At 41.2% G+C, this 24251-nt stretch overlaps 1 protein-coding gene across 1 annotated transcript in view; it reads right to left on the reverse strand.

Moving 5' to 3' along the window:
* Positions 1-13886, reverse strand: part of PCOLCE2 (procollagen C-endopeptidase enhancer 2) — a 71240-nt gene extending 57354 nt beyond the window's left edge. The window contains exons 1-2 of the mRNA XM_027091635.1: positions 13505-13886; positions 12455-12563 (exon numbers count right to left, since the gene is read on the reverse strand). Coding sequence (XP_026947436.1) covers positions 12455-12563; positions 13505-13587 — 192 coding nt within the window. The 5' untranslated portion in view covers positions 13588-13886. The remainder of the gene's footprint in view (positions 1-12454; positions 12564-13504) is intronic.
* Between the last annotated feature and the right edge of the window lie 10365 nt (positions 13887-24251).

The raw sequence follows: 24251 nt of genomic DNA on the forward strand, positions 1-24251 counted from the left end.
ATTAAGCATTCAATAAATATTTCATGGATGAATAATACTTTTTCTTCGAGTACTTACCATGTGCTAAGCACGGTTTTTAATACTGTACATGCAATAACTAATTTAATGCCCAAAATGATCCTATGAGGTAGAGAGTACTATTAGCCATATTTTACAGACGAGGAAACTCATCTCAAGGTCATACAGCTAGTATGTAACTCAAGGTCAAGGTCATACAGCTAGTAAGTAACTGTTTTGGTAATCTACTGCTGCATAACAAACAACCCCAAAATTTGGTGGCTTAAAACAACAATGTACTCTTATTTCTTATGGTTTTGCGACTTCACTAGTCTCAGCTGGGTGATTCTTGCTTGAATTATCTCATGCAATTACTATCAGTTCTCAGCTAGGGCTTAAGTTGTCTGAAGGCTTAACTGGGGCTGGTCCTCCAAGATGACTTTCTCACTCATATGTCTGGCACCCCAGCTGGGAATACTGGAACAGCTGGGGGCTGTCTGAGCATCTTTCTCTCTCTCTCCATGAAGCCTCGCTACAAGGCTAGCTTGGGCTTCCTCATAGCATGGCAGTCCTTTTATGGCAGCTAGATTCCCCCAGAGTTCATGTTTTAAGAGACTAAGGCAAAAGCTTTAAGATTTCTCATGCCCCAACCCCAGAAGTCATGTAGTATCACTTCTGTCTCATTTTATTTTTTCATAGGGCCAGCCAAGATTCAATGTTTGGGGGTACTAGAAAAAGGCGTGAATACCAGGAGGTGAGGTTATTTAGGGGTCATCTTTGGGGATTCACCACCATAATAGGAGAGCTGGTGTTTGAACCCAGGTAGTCTGGCTCCAGAAACTGCACTCTTAACTATCAATAATATATCATGGGGTATCTCTATTAGGAATAAATGAATAAATTTGTTACTTAATTTGTATAACTAGTGGGGACTATTCTGATGATTTGAGCCTTCAAAAGCAAATTAAAATCCCCATCTCTAAAGACAGAAAATTATTTGCAATTCTTAACTGGCAATCCTTTCTCTGCCTCTAAACACCCTAGTCTTAAAAGTTAAGGGGCATTCTCAGTTGGTGCTGGGTGAGAGGTGGTTAGCTTGAGGAGAATCAGGGAAGGTTTGGAAGCACTTCTGTGGACAAAGTCTTATGAAAGACCATATTTTAAGTGAAGAAAGGACATAGTGAGTAGGAATGGGTATTTCCAATACCCATGGGAGCTAGCCATGCCCCAAAGGGATTACCATCCAGCTTGAAATGCGTTGGCTTGCAGACAAGTTCTACACAAACACCACCCTTTTATGGCTTATTACAGTCCTGGAAGAGAGGTTGAAAAAAAATTTATTGACTACTTTCTTGCATCAAGCGTCGTGCCAAGGGCCTCTCATCTACCACCTCCTTCAATCCTCACGCTACCTTTACAACGCAGGTCTGGCCATGATAACCAACTTTGGAAAGTTCTAGAAAGTGCATCACATTCCTAGTAAATAGCTGAAAAATATTTCAGTATGACTCACCAATGCCCTTTCTACTAGTCACTGAGTGATGCCATACTTACAACACTCCACCGTGAACCTTGTTACCCTGTGCTACTGTGATCTTTTCCGGGACATCTCCCAGCCTAGTGAAAGCCTCCTTGCCACACCAAGCCCTATTCTGGGACATGGTTTTCCAAACATTACAGTCTCCCTGCCCAACCCAGCATCTGATCTCTGAAAGGTACTTTAAAAATAGTTGTAATGAATTATGATTTCTTCCCAGAAGGTCAATCATAGCCCAGGGCTTTTAGAAAGTCTATATCAGACCTCTATCAGACCCTTACTGAGACAGGCTGGGACCAGGGACCCTCTGCTGCAGTGCTTGCACCTGGAAAAATGTCTCCTCAATCAACAAAATATAAAGAAACTATGAGGGACTAAAAATAACTGTGTGCATGCCCAATTGGGGCAAATTATGGACAACAAGATACAAAGAGATCAAAAACCCAACTGCTACTTCTGAAGAGCCCGGAGCAAAAACAGGGGTAATGTGCACGTCACCTGCACTCAACTCCACCAAAAGGGTGGGCAAGCCACCTAAGCCACACCTCCAGCCCGACCCCTGGACACACCCTTATCCTCACCCCATATAAGGAACCAGCTTGCTGCCCCTCCCCAGAAATGAGCAAGGGAACCTGTTACTTGTTTTCGCTCCCCACCTGCTGCAGCAGGGGCCCCAATAAAGCACGGCCTGAATTTCTTGTCTGGCCTCTTATCAATTTCTATCGATTAAGGAAGGTCAAGAACCCTAGTCCATAACACTATCAATTCACTTCTAGGAGCGGTAAGCAGCAATCCAATCTCCACTGGCTTCCCTGTGCTTCTTACCAGCTTGGTCCACAGAACAGCCCATCTGTGACGAAAAGGTCTCTCCCTCCCTCTGCACTTTGGGAAACACTATTTTATTATATTTCATGTCCAGGAGTGTCTTGGGGCTGAGGTGGTGAAAGAGAGGTGATATTTAGTGGCAGGGCTTGTGCAGCTTTAATTGCAACTCCCCACGTCTCTGTGGTGGTTCCATTTATTTTTAGATATTTATATTGGTTTTACAGAGACTTGCCACCTTGACTCTTATATCTGAAGAAAACACTTCTATTCTCCCAAGTCCCTAGAGTAAGAAATTCAAGAGTACCCCCAAAGCGCCACTGCCACTGTCAATAAGGCTGCTAAATTATAACGTGCAGGGGTGTTTTAGTGATTACGTTTTTCATAGGCTCAAGGAATAATGATCCACACAGATAAAACTTGACTGTGCAGCAGCTAACCACGGGAACACTTTCCAAACTCTAAAAGCAGGACAATGTGAAAAAAAAAAAAAAAAGAGAGAAAGCCTTAGAATTAGGAGCCCTGTAATTGCTTCTCTGGTCTCCAGCATAGAGCAACCAAGCAATGAAACCACTCTCTTCTTTTTTTTTCTGTCAATACCTGATAGATTGCAAGGAATCTGCAAATTTTATGGAACAATTCAAATTTGCCTATAATTTCATATCATAAATTGAACTCTGGGATAGGAGTGTGAAACTAATTCCATCAGTCTTTTTAATAATACAATCTTTAAAACCATTTCTGGGTGTTTTACCTCTGTTAAATGCTTTCTCATTATACAGCTCTTTAATAGAGGGGTTTTAAATGTGTTATCTTTGTGCTCTATTACTATAGTGATGTTTCAGTAAAAATTACTTTTTGTCATTAATATATTATTAAAGAGAATCTCTTTCAGAAAAAAGAAATACCCAAAGAGGACTTCATTTTCATGGTCTCTCATTTTCTTCTCTACTCATTAAGCCCTTTCTAAGGCATCTGCCTTCAACCAGGCCTAAAAATACAAGCAGTACAAATAAGCACATTAATAAAACATCATGTTTTCAATCAATAAAAACATATTTGATTTCCATGTGAGACAGCAAAGAAAAACAAAACAAAACAAGCAACAGAAGCCCTTAAAAGCAAGCAGGAAACTAAACAAATTTAGAAAAATTGGGCTGAGGCCCCAGTGGGAAATCGTCACCTACTTGCTTATTTATTTAGGATTTATATTCCCCCTGCTTCTCAGAAGGACTGAAGGCAGCATGGAAAATGTTTTAATGCTTCCAGTATTTTATCAATTGAAACCTAACTGGGACAGTTTAAGTGTCATAAGAATCACAAAGTTTCTGAATTATTCTCTCCTAATTAAAAAACAGACAGCATGTAGCTATCGTGTTCTTTTCCCATTCATAGAGTGCTCAGGTTTGGGTATGCAGACATTCTCTGTTAATTGCACTCATCTTTACTAAGGAATTAGATATGAATGATATTAAGTCAAGCATTGGGTTAAATTACTATTCAGGCAGCTGAAGTAACGAAGCCTAGTCTAACAAATGTATAGGTACCTTAAAACAAACCCCATAGTTGACTGGAATTTAAATCTCTATATAATTCTAAATCCTACATGTATTTTAAAGCCAGGAAATATGTGTTTAAGGCCAAAATTCCATTCCGCTATCTGTCCTGCTGTGGTTATACCAGGCAAATAACAGTTACAGTAATTTTAGAACCCCTTGCCATACCCTTAGGTATGATTAAGCGACTTAAATGTTGAGTTCCTGTCTAAATTCACTATTTGTTTTCTCAAATTATATACCTAGCCCCAATCTAAATAGAACATCAGTATATGTTTCAATTTTCATGCAATTCCATGCCCCACCACTGCTGACTTGCTTTTCATGAAGCCATATGAAGGTTAGTGGGAAGATGTAAACCCCAATCACATTTTCAATCTATCATTTCTCTAAAGTAAATGTGAATGCCATTTAAACTTAATCAGGCTTTTGGAGGATGGATTCAGTATGATGACTTTAACACACATAAATAACAAAATCACCCCATGGTAAGGAATGCCTTTACGCAATTGTTTATTAGGTGTATTTGGAAATACCAAGGCATGTGTTGTAAAACAGCCCTGTGCTGTCAAACAAAGGACATATAACCATTTCTCAAGTCTTAGAGCAGCACAGATGTAAAGTGGGTCATAACATCTTTTACACTTTGCATGAGGTAATAATTGTTTTCATTTAAATAATCTAAGAACTTCAATAATTTTTAAAATGTCAATCAGCCTTATTCCACATTATCAATACTTAAAACTACTTACAGTGAGTAGCATAATTATTTACACAACATAATTGCTACTGATTTTCTTATCTAACTACTCCCTACCAGATTATAAACTCCGTAAGCATAGAAACTATGCCTTGACCTTTTAGCCCTGGGGCCCAGCCCAATGTTCAGTACATAGCGGATGCACAATAAGCATTGAGCGAATGTTTATTTGTTAAATAAGTGCATAATAGTGCATTTGTGTCACCGAGTCAGAAAATGTGTTAGGCTTTTCAAACCATTTGCAGGGATATGAGGCAAGATACAAGTTCTTTAGACCTCACTTTTGCCATTTGTGAAATGGACATACTAACATGTATCCACTGACATCACAGAATTGGATGCAGATGAAGTAACCATTTGTTATTATTTTAGATCTGCGACCTGTATAATAACGAGTATATTTAATTCCAGTTGCATAGAAAAAATAAGGTAGTTAGCAAAATGACAGTACGTGTATTACCTGGGGAATCTGAAGATGTTCTACATATGACAATTTATGCCTTTTTCCTCTGCATGAATTAGCTAAATAAGGAAAACTTTGCCACATACTTTCGGCTTAAATAGGACTGACTCTATTCATTGCTATAATTCTCCTTCCATTTCTGGCATAAGTCTGTGACTTTCTGATCAGCCCACATTATTTACTTCAGAGTTAAAGGAACCACCAAATTTTAAACTGCTCAAATGTTTGCTGGTTTTTTCCCAAGCCAGATTTCTGCTCAGAATAATAACTGAAACCTTCAATAATCTGCTCTCTAATTTCAGTACCTTCAAACTTTTTTTTGGAAATAAAAAAGAGATATAAATCATAAACAAATACCTTGTAATTCTGATGATGTTTTATAACAATAAGACCACATACACGAATAATCTCATTTTTAAAAACTGTTTTGTAAATTATGCCCACCTTTAAATCTAAGAACAAAATCATTTTCACTGACATCTGCATACCAACTGCTGTTTCTGTTAGATAACAACAGCAATTCAGATGCAATATTTAGTTGTTAACTTTGGGAACCAATTTAAAATAACAATTCCTACATACCTATTCGAGGAGAGTTCCCAGAATGTTCTAGGCTTCAAGTTTCCTCTAATTTGCATAGTTGCTATAAACCAAGTTTCAGCTGGTTCCACTTAGTTGGCCATACCATATGCAGCCCAAGTCAAACTCTGAATAGAGTTGCTTTCACAAGGTATTATTTTGCTACTAAAGCCTCTTTTCTTTTTCTTTTTTAAATTGTGTCAAATTATCAATATGAATCTCCAATTCTACTGGGATTATAAAATGAACAAGTTATCGATGAAAAGATCAAGGAACCGAAGGATTGGGTGACATGCCAAGTTTGCAATGAATTTATAAGGAAACCGTTAATAGAATGGTGATCTTTGTGCTGGTGGACCCAAGAAAGCAAGGTGCCTGTTGGGTTTTATTTCCCTTCCCACCCAGAGCCTGGGGAATGCGTCATCCCAGGCAGCCTCCCATGCTCATATCTCCCAGGTGTTCATCTGTGTGTCTCCAGCACTTACAGCCATGCTTCGTGGGCTCTTGGTAAATGTGCCTTGCCAGCGTAGCAGTGAGCCACATCCCACCGGCTGTGCTCTTTGACACTGGTCCACTCTCCCTGACTTGTTTTAGGGATCTCAGAGGTCTCTTACTGTCTCCTGCACAGTCTTGCCCCTTTGGGCACATGTACCCAGCAGGGGGACCACTGTGATAGAGCGGTCCGGGTGGTGGTATGTCAATACTTGGAGTTTCATTTCTTGTTGCCGGGCTTGGTACAGGCGCAGTTCTCATTGTTCAATCACTTTGGGTGACTTTTGCCTCAACCCAGTCATGTTGTCCTTCCAAGCCTGCTTAGAAGACCAGCCACCATTTTCCAAAAATTATACTTCCCTTAGCTGTCAAATCATACTTAAGTCCTACCCACCCCCCATGTATGCAGACTTGGTATTTTATGCAGATGCCCCTTAGGTTACAGTCCTGAACCTCAACTCTTATGAGAAACTAAGAAACCCTCAACTCCATCATTAGTAACAAAATATTTAACAATTTCTTAACCCTCAAATTCTCTGATTTGAACTCTAGCCATACGTTTTTTAGAACACACTCAGCAAAATTAATTAGTAAAACCTAAGCATAGTTGAGGTCACCAAGAGTTGGTGGCCAGAAAGATATAGTTGAGTCAAGAGGCTTGAGTTCCAGTCACAGCTTTGGCACTACACAGAACAAGCATCAGCTTCCTCGTTTGCAAAGCAGAAGTACAACTAAGCAGCATGGAGCACGTGCCTCCTCAACATATCTTCACATGAGTAAAATTAACCTCGAAATTTTTCTAGAACAGCACTGTCCAAAGGAACTTTTTGTGATGATGGAAATACTCATATTATATACTGTCCAATACGGTGGCTGCCATCTACATGTGGCCACTGAGCATCTGAAATATGGCCAGGGTGACTGAGGAACTGGAGTTTTAATTTTTAACTTAATTTTAATTAGTTTAAATTTAAATAGCCAATGTTGATAGTGTATTTAGACAGTGCAGCCGTCCAAGAAATAGCAAGGAAAATTTTAAAGTCCTATAATTTAAGGGCAAATCTAAATTTCCAATCTGCAAGCTGTACTTCCGTCTCAGAAAGTCCAATACAAATGGCTAGAAAGTTTGCTTGTGACCACTAGCCTTCACCTTTCTCAAAGTATACAGACGTTAACATTAGGCTTTTCCCACCTCCACGCCCCCACTGATAAGATAGAGTTTGATGAAGAGGATTTGGTGGTGAAAGCCACCTTGCTGGGACACATCTCCAGTCTGGAAGAATGGACTGCAAAGCAGATGAGTGGTGAGAAGCAGGATCTTTCTAGCTATGGGAACTTGAGTTTGGGGGCTACTCTGAGACTCTTCCGTCTTGAGGGGTCTCTATGATGTTGAATAGCCAGTGAGAATTCTACTCTTGGTTTACTGACTGCAGGAGCTGGAAAATGGACTGGATCCACTGGTTTCCAGAAAGCCTTTAATGGACTGCCTTGGATGAGGTCACACCAGAGCACAGCCCTGTCTGGAGCAGATGTCAAGCAAGGGTCCAGAGCCTGGTGCGTTGGGCCTCTTGGCCGGTGCCACTCCACCCTAGCTGCATTCAGAACTACTAAGACAACTGCTTTAGGGAGAAGAGTCCACATTTCTTCATCTCCTTGGTTATCCCTCTTGTCCATTCTACCATCTTCTCTCTCCTGGAGGCCACACAGCTTCCTAATCGGTCTCCCTGTTTCCACTCTTAATGCCCTACAATTCATCTTCCACACAGCAGCCAGAATGATCTTTTAAAATCAGAACATCTCACTCCTTTGCTTAAGATTCTCCAGTGGCTTCCTACTCTTCTTCACCATGGCCTACAGGCCCCTGCTCACCTTTTTTACTTCTCCCATCGTCCCGCTAACTCATTCTGTTCCAGCCACAGTGACCTCCTGGCTGTTCCTCAGACAAATCAAGCTTGTCTGTACCTCAGGGCCTTTGCACCCACCGGTCCCTCTGCCTAAAATGCTCTTCCCCAGACTTTCACGTGGCTGGATCCTTATCACTCAGGCCTCAGCTCAAATGTCACTTCCTCAGAGTGGCCATTCCCAACCACCTCATCCATAGCTGCTTCTATCCCACCACTATGTTATGTTTGTTGGTTTTTTCTACATATTTCTTGAGGTATATTTAACATATTATAAAACTCACCCATTTTAACGGCACAATTAAACAACTTTTAGTAACTATACCAAGTTGTACAACCATAGGTCATTTCCACCTTTGAGATCCCTCATGACCATTAACTGTTCATCTCCATACCTATCCCCTGCCCCAGGCAACCACTAATCTACTCTCTGTCTCTACAGATTTGCCCTTTTGGAATTGGAATCTGGTTATTATCTAATATTCCACTGCTCTGTTTTATTTTATTTTCAAAAATTTTTTATTGTGGTAAAATATACATAACATAAAATGTACCGTTTTTACCATTTTGAAGTGTATGGGTCAGTGGCATTAAGTTGTGCAACGATCACCACCATCCATCTCCAGAACCTTCTCATCTTTCCCAACTGAAACTCTGTATCCATTAAATACTAACTCTCATTCCTCTACTCCCCCAGCCCGTGGAAACTACCATTCTACTTCCTGTCTCTATGATTTTGATTACTGTAGGTGCCTCATGTAAGCAGAATCACACAATATTTGTTCTTTTGTCACTGGCTTATTTCACTTAGCATAATGTCTTCAAGGTCCACCAACGTTGTGGCATGTTTCAGAATTTCCTTACTTTTTAAAGCTGAGTAATGTTCTTTTGTATACCATATTGTGTTTGTCCATTCATCTATGGATAGATACTTGGGTTGCTTCCACCTTTTGGCTATTGTGAATAATGCTGCCATGAATATGGACGTATAAATATCTGTTCAAATCCCAGCTTTAACTTCTTTGGGGTATATACCCTGAAGTGGGATTTCTGGGTAATATGGTAATTCTAAGTTTAATTCCTTGAGAAAGTATCCTATTGTTTTCCACAGCAGTTGCACCATGTTACACTCCTACCAGCAATGCACAAGGATTCCAGTGTCTTCACATCTTTGCCAACACTTATTATTTTCTGTTTTTTCAATAGTAGCCATCCTGATGGATATGAAGTGGTATCTATTTTATTTTTATAATTCAGTTATCACTATGTAATATTTTCTTGTTTACTTGTTTGTTTAAATATTAACTGCCTGTCTCTCCAAACTAAGATGCTAGCTGCATGAGGGCAAGGAGCTTGGCTGCCTTGTTCACCAAAACTCCAGTAGTACCCAAGACCCAACACACATTTGCTGAATGAATGACAGACCTTAGGGCTACCAGCTTCTACAAGCTTTAGTGCTACCACAGTCCTCCTTCTTTTATCAACCCAAGGATATACAGAAGCTAGGGAGCCCCCTTCTTCTACTCTGACACACCAGAGGACCATGAAGAAGAACTGGGAATATTTTTTCCAACGATTCAGTGCTTTTCCTTGTGAAATACAAAGAAATGAAGATATTTTGAAACTGAGATCTTGAGAGCATCCAAGGCCTTTGGGAACATTCTGCTGAGGCTGTAATTATAACCAGGAGAATGTACTGGGCTCCTCTGGAAGTTCTTGGTGCTACTCACATGCAAACATAAAAGAGGCAGTCCCTTGAAACAGAATCAAATGACTAAGAGTGAAAACTATAAAGCTTTTCACTAGAAAAGCAAATTGTGCAGTCCTTTCTTGTGTATTACCTATGCTTTCTAAAAATATATATTTTTCAAAAAGGCTGGCATTTGCTCAACTTTTTTACTCAACTTTTGAGCATTAGTTCAGGCAGCCTGGGCAAACCACAAATAAATACGTCACAGAGACTGCTTGTTGTTTGCTTGTTTTCCCTTCTTTCCACAGTTGATAGAAGACTTTTATTCAAAAGAAGACTCTTGAATTTTAGCGGAGCACATGGATTCCTGACATGAAGACTTCATTTCAGGGCTTCCCTGCAGCTAGAAGTGGCCATGTAACTAATAACTAACCAGTGCAATGTAAACAGCAAGGTGCAGGTAATTCTGCACAATGTCCTTAAAGGGAGGATCTGTGCCCTTCCTCTCTTCCTTTTTGTTGGCTAAACCATGAACCTGATGGCTGGAACTTGAGCACACATCTAAGCAGAGACTGAGTGCCTAATGATTTGAGGCTGCCACACCCATCTTGGATTGCCTACCTCCAGATTCCTTTACATGGGAGAGAACCAAGCTTCTGGTTGAGCGATTGTTACTTTGCATCTCTGTTACTAGGAGCCAACCTAGTCCTAACGCACACAGAATCTCTCCAGTAAGATCACAGGAGAACCCAAGCACAGAAATAAGTGCTTCCTAGATACACATAACAAAGTCTATTGTTCCATCAAAGTCTGAGCTGCTTTAAAGCTGATGCCAAGCCCAGCTTAGCCAATATACTAAGGGGGTGGCAGTGATCTGCCATACTGCCTACCAGTCAGAAGAAAGGATGAGTCAATACTAGCAACAACGGTAACGGTGGTAGCTAACGTTTAGTGAGCACTTCCTGTATCGCAGACACTCAGCCAAAGAGCTTTATACATACCATCTCATGTTATCTTCACAACAGTCCTGAGGTTTAAAGATAAATCCATCACACGGCTTACGAGTGATGGACTGAGAGCCAGCATGCCTCACCTTGACATTGTACCCATAAGGAGCATCCGTTATACTTCCTCTTTCCCACACATAAAAATAAGGTAGTCAGGCCTCTGCGAGGGCACATCCCTCCTTTACCAAGGACAACTTTCACTGGACACCCTTCCCCACCTCCAGAACTAACATTGCCCCGAAGACCCAAAACACTGGGCTAACCATGGAGTCTACTTGCTAGGCACATGGTGCCTCTCAGTCACTAATTTCCTTGGGTCATTTTTAACTTACAGCCATTTAATCATAACTGAAACACAACTATAACATAAAAACCAAGTTACATGTTTGTTTCGGAGCCTTATTTCACATTTATGCTAATATCAATATTGCAGAGCTAGTTTTCATGACCATCCTCTCCTGGCCCCATGTGTTGCAATAACATAATGAAATCTGTACCAATTCATTAGATAGCCGATATTTTACAGGAGAGCATCAATGCATATAGGAACTGACTTTTATTTAAAGAAGGAGACCCCCTCATATCTGCCTGTCAAAGGACCTTCTTGGTGGGAAGGCCTCACTGCAAAATAGGCTTTACTTCATAGAAAGTTGGACTTACCCAATGCTTGATCAAGTCAGTTTATATGACTGTTCTAGACCTCAGCTTCCTCATCTATAAAATGGGGATAATCATACTTCCTCACAGTGATTTCAAAGATTCAGTGAGATTATGCTTGTTACCTACTTGGCACAGTGCCTGGCACCCAGTAAGTGCTCAATAAGAGGTACCTACTTTTAAAAATCATTAATTCATGGGTGGTACAATCTGACTGAATGAAGCTTTCAGTGAACTAATGTGTTCAAGTACCAAACAACTTCCCAAAATTGAAAAACATGAAGAAGATAATGGTCACTACTATGCTCACTTGGAAAGATGACTCACTCTAGCTGACTAAATCCAGACTTATTTTTTTAAGGCTGGCTGTCTCTAAATCTGATTTCTTACCTTGACTCAGCATAATCTATGCCATTAGTAACCAACCTGGGTATTTTGTTAGTTTTTGTTTTTAGGCTTTTTCTCCCCTAAGTTATTGTTATTCTCTATTCTTAGATTGCTTTTAGTGGTGGTTTTAAGTCAGAGACATTAAGTGGGATTGTTTTTTTCTTTTTCTTTCCCCTTTTCTTCCCCCTAATGGTTATAAAGTAGTCAGAGGTGAGTACTACCTTTGATCTTCTATCCGCCACTGGGAGACATTTATGAAAGGCATAGGCAACAAATAGCTTCTAGAAGTCTCTATGATGGGCCTTTGCCTGAAGATAGCCTTAATTTTGAATCCATGAAACTCAGCTGAGTCAGACTGGGTTTTCAGACACACATCTGCTTTAAGAATTTATCCCTGCAAGCATTATCTCGAGCCCTTTCTAACTGTTAATGCAGGGCACCACTAGTTCTATTAAAAATCTCCCAAATAGTAGAGATAAATCCAACATTTCACTATTACAGACATTTGCCCCCAACCGAAATTCTGACAGCAGAGGAAAAAAGCAGCAGCTCTTCCACTGTTTCCGGTATTCACTTTTGGAGAATACCCTCTTAAAAAATGCTTACTGTGATTTTCCAGGTACATTTGCTATTTGGAGGGTACACTCCAGGAAAACCTTCGCTGCCAATAAAGCCAGACTCTCCAGTAAGAATGCCGCCACATGTGAAAACAGGTCTGGGAAAATAAAAGAAGAAAAGAAATTTGAAACACTGTCTACCAATTTAATGTCAATTTCAGAAAGATGCAGTCTATTAATATGGATCAAGTGAATACTGACAATTGACTGCCTGCATCATAGACGGGATTTGAAATACTTGTTAGCTCTTAGAATAAATTCTAGCCTGCTAAAACATTCAGTCCAGCTGCCATCTGTCTCCACCATAGTAACAAGATCAATCTATCCATCCATCCGTATGCAGTCAAGTCCTCCACGTAAGTGGTAAGATCTTACAGGAAAATGGTAAATGGAAATTTTAACTGCGGGGGGGGGGGGGGGGGGGGGAGGGGGGGAGAGAGAGAGTGAGAGCTAGGCTCAGTGAAGTGCATGGTTTTAAAGCTAGACAAGTAATTGGTTAATATGAAAAAGTTTTAATTTCCTGGATTTGGAGAGATACCTAATTCTCTCTTTGTTTGAAAATCGTTGGCCATTGGCAGAACCTTCCATTGAAAAGGAGAAGGCAAAGTTGGCCATAGGGCGGGTCTCCCGGCCCAGGTCCTGGAGCCATCTGGCAGCTCAGAGGTTGAAGAGTTAAACTTGCCAAGAGCCGCTCCCCGGGCGCCAGGCAACTCGCGTTTTTCCCTAGGCTTCTGTCTCTGGGCAAAGCCTCTCCGGGGAAGAAAACAGGAGTAAAGCAAAGTCCACACATTTGGGTCCCAGTGCTTCCCAGCGCCCGCCTGAACTTTCGGGGAGAGGAGAGGTGGTGGCCGGCCAGCTGCGGGGCCGTGGGGCGGGCGGAGCTGGGGGGCGCCGGAAGGAGCCCCGAGGACGGGCGCCATCCCGGGGTCCTGGTGGCGTGTGGGTCCCCCGGCGCCCCGAAGCGGAGTGGGTAAAGCCAAGCCGTGGGCGAGGGAAAGAGAGGGCGGAAGGGAGGGAGCGCGGGCGGGGGTCGCGTTACCTCTCCGGGGGCTGCGGCCGCGAGTGCTGGGCGGCGGCGGCCAGCAGCAGGCAGAGCGGGGCCCAGGCGCCCGCGCCCCTCATGGCCGGTGGAGACGCTCGGGGCTCGCCCCACCCCGGCGCGCACCCCGGAGCACCGCGCGCTCTGCACCGGCCCGGACTCTCGCCCCGGCGCGCCCCGCACCCCGGCGAGCCCTCTCCCGCTCTCTCGCACGCGCCGCCGCGGAGCAGCCCAGGTAGCCGGGCGTGCACGGCAGGCTGGGCCGGGCGCTTTTCTAGAGGCGATTACGGTGCAGTCTGCCTCGCCGCTTAATTTCCCCTGAGGAGTTGCTCTGGCAGCCACAGGCTACTGCTGAATATCCCGTTTGTTCTCTGGCGGCGAGAGGGGGCGGCTCCCAGGCGGGAGCCGCCTCCTCTCTAGGGGCGGGCGGGGTGGCGGGCGGCTCCTCGCTGGCACCCCGGGACCCGCACCCCGCTCACATCCCTCGGGCAGGGGCTGTGGAGAGAAGGATGAAAGGGAATCCCCTGCCGCGTGGTACCCAAATGGGACCTGGCGCCCTGATCCACAGATGATGGGGTGGGAGGGGGGTTGGAGGGGGGTAGCCTTGGTTTGGTTTGCTTTGGGGAGTGTTTTTCTCTAGTTGCTTCCAAATAAAAAGTATTCGCGCTTGCTGATTGCTGGAAAAGAGGGTTCCTCCTTCCGACATCTAGATCCAAAGAAAGAAAAAATAGAAGAGAGATTCTACTATATTTTAACTCCTTCTCTAATTCTCTTACTTTACACACACAGAATCTCAGTAGATTCTTTTCGCTTTTACTGGTGTGTGAGAACAGGGAGATAGGTTCTGTCCGGGAGGCGGGGGGCGGTGTAGAAGTGAGTTTTCAGACGTGTGATTAGTGAGTGACTTGTCATTACCGTGACAAATAACGGAGACAAACTCCGGATCTTCAGCCCTCACCACCCCATATTACGTCCTGAGAATAGCGCTTCTTTGCTGGCGCCTCTCTCTTCTTCAAAGATCTTTTCCAACGATGCCTTTTTCTGTAGTATTGATTAGTTGAGATGTACAGAGAATTTGTTTTTCTAAGAACAATTGCAGTCTTATGGAATCAAGGCTTTCTTTATTACTTTTAATTAATTTTAATTAAAAATAATTTAAAATATTTATTTTGCTAAGTGCTTCCCAATAACCAGGGATTAATAAAAGAAAAACAAGAATGGAATGGAGTCATTGGGTTTTTCAATGACCACATCACCACAAGGGGATATAGCTGAATTCAGATGCCTCATTGGTGTTGTTCCTCCTAAAGTATTTTCACCATTCTAAGCAAAAAAATTAAGCCTTAAAATAATCCTTATCAAGACTTCATTTTTTTCTTTTTTTAAATTAATTAATTAATTCTTTTATTCTTGGCTGCATTGGGTCTTCATTGCTAGGCGCATGCAGACTTTCTCTAGTTGCGGCCGACGGGGGCTACTCTTTGTTGGGGAGCGGGGGCTTCTCATTGCGGTGCCTTCTCTTGTTGCGGAGCACGGGCTCTAGGCACATGGGCTTCAGTAGTTGTGGCACACAGGCTTAGTTACTCCACGGCATGCGGTATCTTCCTGGGCCAGGGCTTGAACCCGTTTCCCCTGCATTAGCCGGCAGATTCTTAACCGCTGTGCCACCAGAGAAGTCCCAAGACTTCATTTCTAATAATGAGCCTACAGTGTTAAGAACATAAATACTCCAGGCAAGGAAATAAGCAACAGAGAATGGCAGCAGAGAATAATCTCACTTTTTAGAGGAGGGGAATCCAGGAGTCAATAGTAGGAACCAGAATTTCCCTGTGTGGTTTAGATTTTCTTACTATTTTTGAAAATGCGAAGGAAAAAAACACCAAGAATTACAACTTGTTAAAAATTTTCTGAAGGCACCACACCCTGTATGACTTAAAAAAAAAAAAAAAAAAGGATTACAGAACTTGGCAAACTACATTATATGCTGAAACCTACACCCTCAACCCAATAAAATTGTTTTAAAAGAGCAAATAGGAAAATAAATGATTGTTTATTTTGCACACATTTCAAGAATATGCTGTCCAACAGCATACGTATTTTAGATGATATTTTATTAAAAATCATAGTTTTAAATTATGAAGTGAAAATATTGCTTAATTCACTTTCTGGTAATGATTTGAAGTGATCATAGCCAGAAAATACTTCATTCTTCAAAACTAAGTTTTCAAAATTTAAAATTAAAAAACAAAGTGTGAAATATGACTAAATGGATAGAAAACTATTTGGACATAAATATGCAACAACTCTTTTCTTAATTTACAGACTGATAACTGCGTTTATATCCTCACTAAAAAGTTAGGGTTCCAACACTGATAGTTCTGTTGTTGAGACATGTAGAAAGACACTGATGTTACCATGTGATTTTAAAAATTTACTAAGACATTATTATTTGCTCTTAGAAACGCATATTTAACTTGGAACTACAGTTCTTTTTTTTTTAACATCTTTATTGGAGTATAATTGCTTTACAATGGTGTGTTAGTTTCTGCTTTACAACAAAGTGAATCAGTTATACATATACATATGTTCCCATATCTCTTCCCTCTTGCGTCTCCCTCCCTCCCACCCTCCCTATCCCACCCCTCTAGGTGGTCACAAAGCACTGAGCTGATCTCCCTGTGCTATGCGGCTGCTTCCCACTAGCTATCTACCTTACGTTTGGTAGTGTATATATGTTCATGCCACTCTCTCACTTCGTCACAGCTTACCCTTCCCCCTCCCCATATCCTCAAGTCCATGCTCTAGTAGGTCTGTGTCTTTATTCCCATCCTACCCCTAGGCTCTTCGTGACATTTTTTTTTCTTAGATTCCATATATATGTGTTAGCATACAGTATTTGTCTTTCTCTTTCTGACTTACTTCACTGTGTATGACAGACTCCAGGTCCATCCACCTCACTACGAATAACTCAATTTCGTTTCTTTTTCTGGCTGAGTAATATTCCATTGTATATATGTGCCACATCTTCTTTATCCATTCATCTGTTGATGGACACTTAGGTTGCTTCCATGTCCTGGCTATTGTAAATAGAGCTGCATTGAACATTTTGGTACAGTTCTGACCAAAATTATAAAGCTTAAATGTCCTGAGAAGCTTAATGTGTCAAAATTGAGACACACCCAAGTGGACTCTGAAGGTTTGTGTAAGGTCCATTTCTGTGAGACCGATTTCTGGACTTCAGAGATGCAGCGTTGGTATAATGGTGGGGAGCCGCTAAAACTCCAGGCACTAGGAAAGGAGAGAGGTGGAGAGAACCAAACCCCTGCGGGTGCAGAGTGTTTGGTGAAGTGATCCTTGTTGTCCAAAGTATATATTACCCAGTCTCTGCAGTTAACCAAGTTGCACAGAGACTCAAAATCATGGGAATACGAGAATACTCACCAATGAACTGACCACTTATAAAATTAGACCCCGCTCATAGTACTTTGTTGCATAATATTAGCACCTAGCTGGGCCCAGTATGTCAACATCTTTGTTGGTTAGTCACTGGTCAATTCATCAACCTTGTAAACATCTGAAAGTGCAACAGAAATACAATGCACATTTAATCCATGGTGCGGTACTGATCTTGTAAAAGATGCAGAATCTCGTAAGATGGATGCAAGTGATATTGAAAGAAGTGGAGGAATGATGGACTTCTTTGACAAATGAACACCTGGATGAATTACTCCAGTGAACAACTGAAGGAAAAAAACTAAAGGTCGCTGACCAAAAAAGAATGATTTTTAATGCCAAAAATATTCAAGAGATGCCCACGCGAACAATTGATTCCCTATGCTACTTTTTCAAAAGTAACATTCTACTTTATGATGTTGTGAAAATCAAAGGTGAAGGGAAGAATGCTTATATTTTGCTCGACTGTAATTTCGTAGGGAAAATTGTGCTAAAAATTCCAGATTTGATTCATTCTTTGTTTATTATGAGAATTGGCACATAGCTGCAAATATAGATGAAATTTTGTTAAATACAAAATAAATTTAACTTAAAAAATTTCAGCTTCATTTTTGAAGGTAAAACCCTAAACACTTTTTTAATATCTGCTATGAAACTTTGGAACCTGTTTTAAGTAAGTGGCCTTTTCCAGTACAGTAAATCTCAGGTATGGATTCATTCAAAATCTCAGATAATTTTTCCAACTATCTTGAAAAGTACCTGAGCAACAATCCAGGGACTGCATCAGGTTGAGGGGGAGAGGCCGGGAGAGGACATAATGGCAGGCTGGGCTCTATCCCTGGATCCCTCCCATTGTTCTTTTAGAGGCATGAGCCATATCTGGAACTCAGGTGTGGTCTGTGCTTCCTTGAACGTGACACTGCTCCAGCTGCACCACATGTGTCTCTAGATTTATAAGTGCTCCAAATGTATAAAAGGAATGAAAAGTATCTGGAAAGCAAATAGTGTGGAAATTCTTTTATGCAGCCCAACTTAGTGACAATACTGTTCATGACATTTCCATAACATCTGTCATTCTGCAAAACTATCAAACTGGAATATCCCCATATTCTTTTACCTAGGAAAATATAATAGTGTAGAGTTATGATATTAATACTTTACTGATGAAGTGTCTTTTCTGAATTCAGCTTTTCAGATACTATCAACTTTTAGGAACTCTGTAATCTTTGAATTCTTGTGCACAGGTCTATCAGCAGATACTCTTGTGAACAAGGATTTTTAGAATTAGAAGTTAGTTCGAAAAAAAAAGTTCAATTTTTTTTATAACTTTATTTATTTTATTTATTTATTTTTGGCTGAGTTGGTTCTTCGTTGCTGCGCGCGGCCTTTCTCTATTTGCGGCGGGCTGGGGCTACTGTTCGTTGCGGTGCACGGGCTTCTCATTGCGGTGGCTTCTCTTGCTGTGAAGCACGGGCTCTAGGCATGCGGGCTTCAGTAGTTGTGGCACGTGGGCTCAGTAGTTGTGGCTCGCTGGCTCTAGAGCGCAGGCTCAGTAGTTGTGGCGCACGGGCTTAGTTGCCCTGTGGCATGTGGGATATTCCTGGACCAGGGCTCGAACCCATGTCCCCTGCATTGGCAGGCGGATTCTTAACCACTGTGCCACCAGGGAAGCCCTAGTTCAATTTTTTTGATGTTTGGAAGCATACTATTCCTCCTGAGAATAGAACATTGGAGGGGAATTGTACTGGTTAGGCTTCTTAGTTACAAGCAATTGAGTCCACACTGGCTGATTCAAGCAGTATAAGGGATGTATTTTAAAACACAAGGTAGTTCACATTACCATTAAGAGAACTGGAGAAACTTATTCCAAGGCTATTTTTCCCAGAATAGTGGCCAAAACCTTGCTTCAGAAATGTCCCCGTGAGAAATCTGTTGCCACTACTGCCACCAAGGCTAAGTACTAAACGCAGGTACTTCAACTTGCCGACACTGTGACATCTGTGAGCACAGCAGATGCATTTCTGCCCCGAGAAATTCAATCTCTCAATACCAGTACCCCAAAGGCCAGACAGCTCTGCTGCCACCTACAGAATGAAAGCTCATCACTGACCCTCTTTGCTCAGATGGATCTCTTGAATCAGTCTCATGCAAGTGCATATGTGCATATTACATATGGTAATGTCTGTGTCACATGCCGGCATCTCAGCTGCAACAGAGGCTAGGAACACAACTCTTTGTGGGGAATAAGGTCTGCATGCTGTAGAAATTTCCCCAAATATTAAAGAGCTACTCAAAAAATAATGGCAGGCACAAGTATGATTAATGTCCATGACAGGGATATACAAAGTTCAATTAGCCTGTCTCTGTTGAGGAAAACGGCTCCAAGGTAGTCTTTATGTATAAGGGTCCCAAGGCAACGTAATGTGTGTTGAATGAAACCAACTCCACTCATCTGCCAACGCTGGACAAAAGTCAGCAGGCCTTTGCTGGTTTGGGATGAAACTTTGTCCAATGGAAGCACTTTGCGATAAATCCTCCTCCTCCTCCTCATCATCATCCCTAACTTTTACTGAGCACTTATTATACACCAGGAACTGTGATATAAATGCTTTACAATAATATTTCATTTAACTCTGCCAAAAACCCTATAAGGTAAGAGTGATAATCACTATTTTACAGGTGAAGATTCTGAGATTTATAGAGGTTAACCGCTAATCCCAAACCTGCCATATGTAAATGAAATGCTGGGATTTGAACCCTGGTTGACTGGAAAACCCAAGCTCTTCATCAATACTGCACGCCAATCCAGCAGAGCCTCATTTGGGACCCATGAGTTCAGTGTAGATGGAGATGGTGCCTGGAGTGGATGGATTTAAGCTGTGTGTGCACCAAGGATCACCGATTCCATTCACTGCTCCTACCGGCCCCCGCCTCACCTGCCCTGTGGGGCATGTGACCTAGGACTGTCCAATCAGAGAGCTCTCCCAGGACTTTTCTATCGTTGGTATTGAGGAAAAGGTTCTGCTACCCTGTTTCTTCCTCTGGAAGCAGCGTGTAAGCAAACATTACGGGAAAGGAAGAGCGAGCCTGAGGTGAATGATTCAGAACAACTGGACACCCAACTTCCACGTGAAGATGGCCCTCCGAGAATTTGAAAAAGATTCTGTTGAGAACACAGGATTCTACCACATACTATGGAGACCTGGCCATGAGAAAAGATGTAAGCACCAGTGTTAACAAAAAAAAGAACTTGATCCTAAAATATCCTCAGTGTGTGGACCATTGATGATAATGGGGGCCATGAAGTGAAGAGTATAATTAACACCATCAAATCAAACCAAAACACCTTGGAATTACTTTATTATGTTGACTTTGGGTGATAAGTCTTTGTCTATAAGATAGATTAGTATTAACTGTAGGTAAGAAATATCTTAATTTTGTTTGTTAGGTATACTTCCCATAATTAAATAACCTCAATAAATTGATCCAGATATGGGTGCTTTTTGCAATTAACCCATCTGGTTCTCTCACCAAGACTCAATATTACTCATAATCATGAGTCGTGCCAAGATGGTAGCTGTCTTCAAGGAAGATGGGGTTACTTGGAGGAAAGTGCTGGGACCCCAATGGTGAGAGGAATGCCGCCATGACTGCCCACTAACAAGGAACCAGGAGTCTGGAACAAGAAATGCCAGAGCACCAGAGCATATTAGCCCAGATCCCTTTGCCCCAGACGACCCTGCGTTTCCTGTGTCCTCCTCACTGATTCTCAAAGCTCGAGGCAAGCATTTGGTGTCAGCACCCAACCCTAACCAACACCAAGGAATGAAAACTGAAGCTGTCTCTTAAGCTGCGTGGGTTTCCATCTTTGGTCACCATCTCTTGTTCTTTTTATTTTTTAAGAAAAAATGTCCCTGAGTAGAAAGGAAATACATACTCATTATATAAACTCTGGAAAATATTTTAAAAGAGAAAGAAGAAAATCACCATTAACTTTGCCACCAAAGATGACACTAGTGTCCCTTTAGTTTCCCGTCCTTTCTGATGTGCCTCTTCTACTATGAAATTATATCTAGGGATTTAAAGAGTTTGTTTTCATTCCAGTCCTTCTTCGATTTTGGGAAAGTTACCAATAAAGATAATCAATGATAATGATCTTATAGTGCCAACATTACTGCAGTGACAGACTGAACATGATTTCCTGAGAGGAATGGTAGTGGATCTTTTTCTATGTTCTCCATTCACAAGTCACTTCCTGCACTCATTGGTCTTCTAAACTACGGTCTGGAGAAACCGATTCTAAACACAGGCAGAACCAACAAATCTACCTCAATTCAATTGCCTTTTATTTGTTCCTCAAGGAAAAGATTCACATTCATTGCTCATTAAACATCTGGAATAAAAGAATTTGTATTTCCAATTTGAGTCTGGTTTGTTATGAGTTTCAAGATTGCTAAATGTTATTGCTTTTGAAAAGGTAAGAGAGCTACCTAAAAGGCATTATCCAAATAAATATTATATGCGAACAAAGACATTAAAACTATGAGACTGAATCATTACGAGATTCTTCAGAGTTCTGTGAATTTTGCAGTTGGTTTTCTTTTAAGAGTTTCTGTAGAGAATTTGCAATTTAAGAATTAACTAAAATTAAACGAAATTAAAATTTAAGAATTTCTCTAAAAGCTTTATATATAAAGAATTTATAAATATAAAAAATTATATGTCAAGGATTTATATATACTGTAGTATATGAATATATGTTTATATATAAATAAACATGAAATTATGGCTATGAACACAGTCCTAAATCCATGATATTAATAAAACTGTTTCAAGTATGTGTCCTGAGTCCTTTGCCGTCAGAGTTCTAAAAACACTTTATTGTCTTGTAAACACTTTTGAATAATCCAAACAAAAACTTCATTTTTCCTAAGAAACAAGTCAAACTCTGCATACACATTTTTCCACTAAGATAATTGCAAAAGAAGATATATGTGGGAAAACATCACTTTCGGTAAATTTAAATAAAGCCAAAATGCTTGAACATCAACATATATTTATTGTGGACATTAAACGGTTATTAATTTTAAAAATTAGCCTGAGACTTGTTTGATGGAATTTAATAGGATTACAGCTCTTGATGGAGTCCAGAGCCTTTTCTCAGGGACACTGCAATTTCCACATCTTAACTGAGCGATGTTTGCCAGACGCTAATGACAGGAGTACTCTGGCCTGCTGTGTAGAACTAATTGCACAAATGGGAAGTTGTAGCAACAGAAGTGCTGTGACTGTGCCTGCAGCTGGCGATCGTCCGTTTTCTCAATTGGTAATGTCTCCATTGGCAGTATCTCGAGGAGATTTTTTTGTTTGTTCCATTTTCCTTTGACCCTTGTGGTATATTCTGGGTATATATTGAGAATTCTGAGCAAGGTAATAGGTATATGAATAGATGTATAATATATCCATTATTTCCTACACATTATTATTCATGCATATATAGATATGGATGCAGGTTGGAATGTGTGTATGCATCTGTGTGTGTGTGTATCTTCTCCAGACAGTGCTGAGGAAGTAATAACAAAGTTTTACTCTTTGACGTTCCCTTTTCTAAATTCAAAACTGACCATCCTCTCCTGTCTACATGCTTTTCCTTCTAATGCTGCGGGTTTGTTTTTTTTTTAACATTCACTAAAGCTTAGTTAGATTTTTAATCTCAGCTCATCCAAAATCTTCCCTTCTTCTCTCCCTCTCTTCCTTTCATAAGTTTTTGAGAGGCTACTTTATGCCAACTGCTTCACTAGGCCCTGCAGATATAGTGTTGAATAGAACGATCCAGTTTGTATCCTCACCGTTGAGAATGTCCTTCAAGTTTAGTTATTAATTAATTAATTAATCTCATTCATTTTGTATTGTGTTGGTTCCGGTCCTCTGAGAGACAGTCACTAGTACAGACTTAGATGTCCACAGATATATTGAGGGAAACACCTGTGGAGGATAAAGGGATAAGGAGGCATGAGTAGGTAGGGAGCCTCAGACTGCAATGCAGGTCTGGCACCTGTGAAAGGAGTTAGGGAAAGAAGTGGGATTGGGTTGGAAGAACTTTAGGTGACAGTGCAGCCCTGAGTAAAAGCTGGGCCAGGGCAACAAGGACCTCTAGCAAGGAGCCTGTTAGAGGAGACCTGTGTTGGCTCTAGTACTTCTGCCATTGGCTGGGAACAGCCTGGGTGGCCTTGGCAGGTATCCTGTAGTAGATCTCTAAAGTACAGGAGCTGGAGGCTGACAACTAATGACAGTCCTTACGCCAGGTTCTCTCCTGAAGGGACATCTATATGGTGTACTCCATGGCTACCACATGGGTGCATTTTAGGGTTTTATATGCAGAGGCAACTTTATTTTCAAGTTCTTGGAAGAGGTGGGAGTGCGAGCAGAAGAAACATTTCACTGCTGCCTCCATGTAAAGATTGTGATATCAAGAATTTAACTTTGTAGCAACAAGGTCCTACTGTATAGCACAGGGACCTATATTCAATATCCTGTGATAAACCACGATGGAAAAGAATATGAAAAAGAATCTATATATGTATAACTGAGTCACTTTGCTGTACAGTAGAAATTAACACATTGTAAATCAACTATACTTCAATAAAATTTTTTTTAAAAAGAAGAAGAAATAATGTGAATTAAAAGTTCAGATTATGAATTGGCAATGATGGTACAAAATTTAAAAGGTGAAATTTAATAAAAATAGTTTTGTGTGAAAAAAAGAAAGAATTTAACTTTGTGACACCCAAACGAGGACATACCTGTGTCCTTCCCAGTTTTAGCAGAGAGGTCATTATATGGTCCAACTCCATTGAAAATACATATAGGGCTATTTTGTAAAGGTGCATTTCTTCAGATGCCTAGGGCTCCAAATCCTGTATTTCACTCTTGTCCCACAACAGACACCTTCCAGCAGTAAGGTGTAGAATTAGATACGCAAAAGGCATCCTGTAACACCTATCTCTTCTAGATTGCTTGTGTCACCTACAAGTCTAGGACATCTTGGATTGCCTTTCCTCTTGTTTTAAAGCAAGATAAAGCCCAAACCACACCATCCCATACCATCACCACCACCAAAACACTTGTAGCTGAGGAAAAGAAAGACCAAACAAGAAAAATCGATGAAAAAAGAAAAGCTACAGGGCTTCCCTGGTGGCGCAGTGGTTGAGAGTCCGCCTGCCGATGCAGTGGACGCGGGTTCGTACCCCGGTCCGGGAAGATCCCACATGCCGCAGAGCGGCTGAGCCCGTGA

The sequence above is a fragment of the Aethalodelphis obliquidens genome, unplaced genomic scaffold (genome assembly GCF_003676395.1).
Source record: "Aethalodelphis obliquidens isolate GAN/ISIS:26980383/991018 unplaced genomic scaffold, ASM367639v1 scaffold72, whole genome shotgun sequence".
In the NCBI taxonomy this organism is placed as follows: Eukaryota; Metazoa; Chordata; class Mammalia; order Artiodactyla; family Delphinidae; genus Aethalodelphis; species Aethalodelphis obliquidens.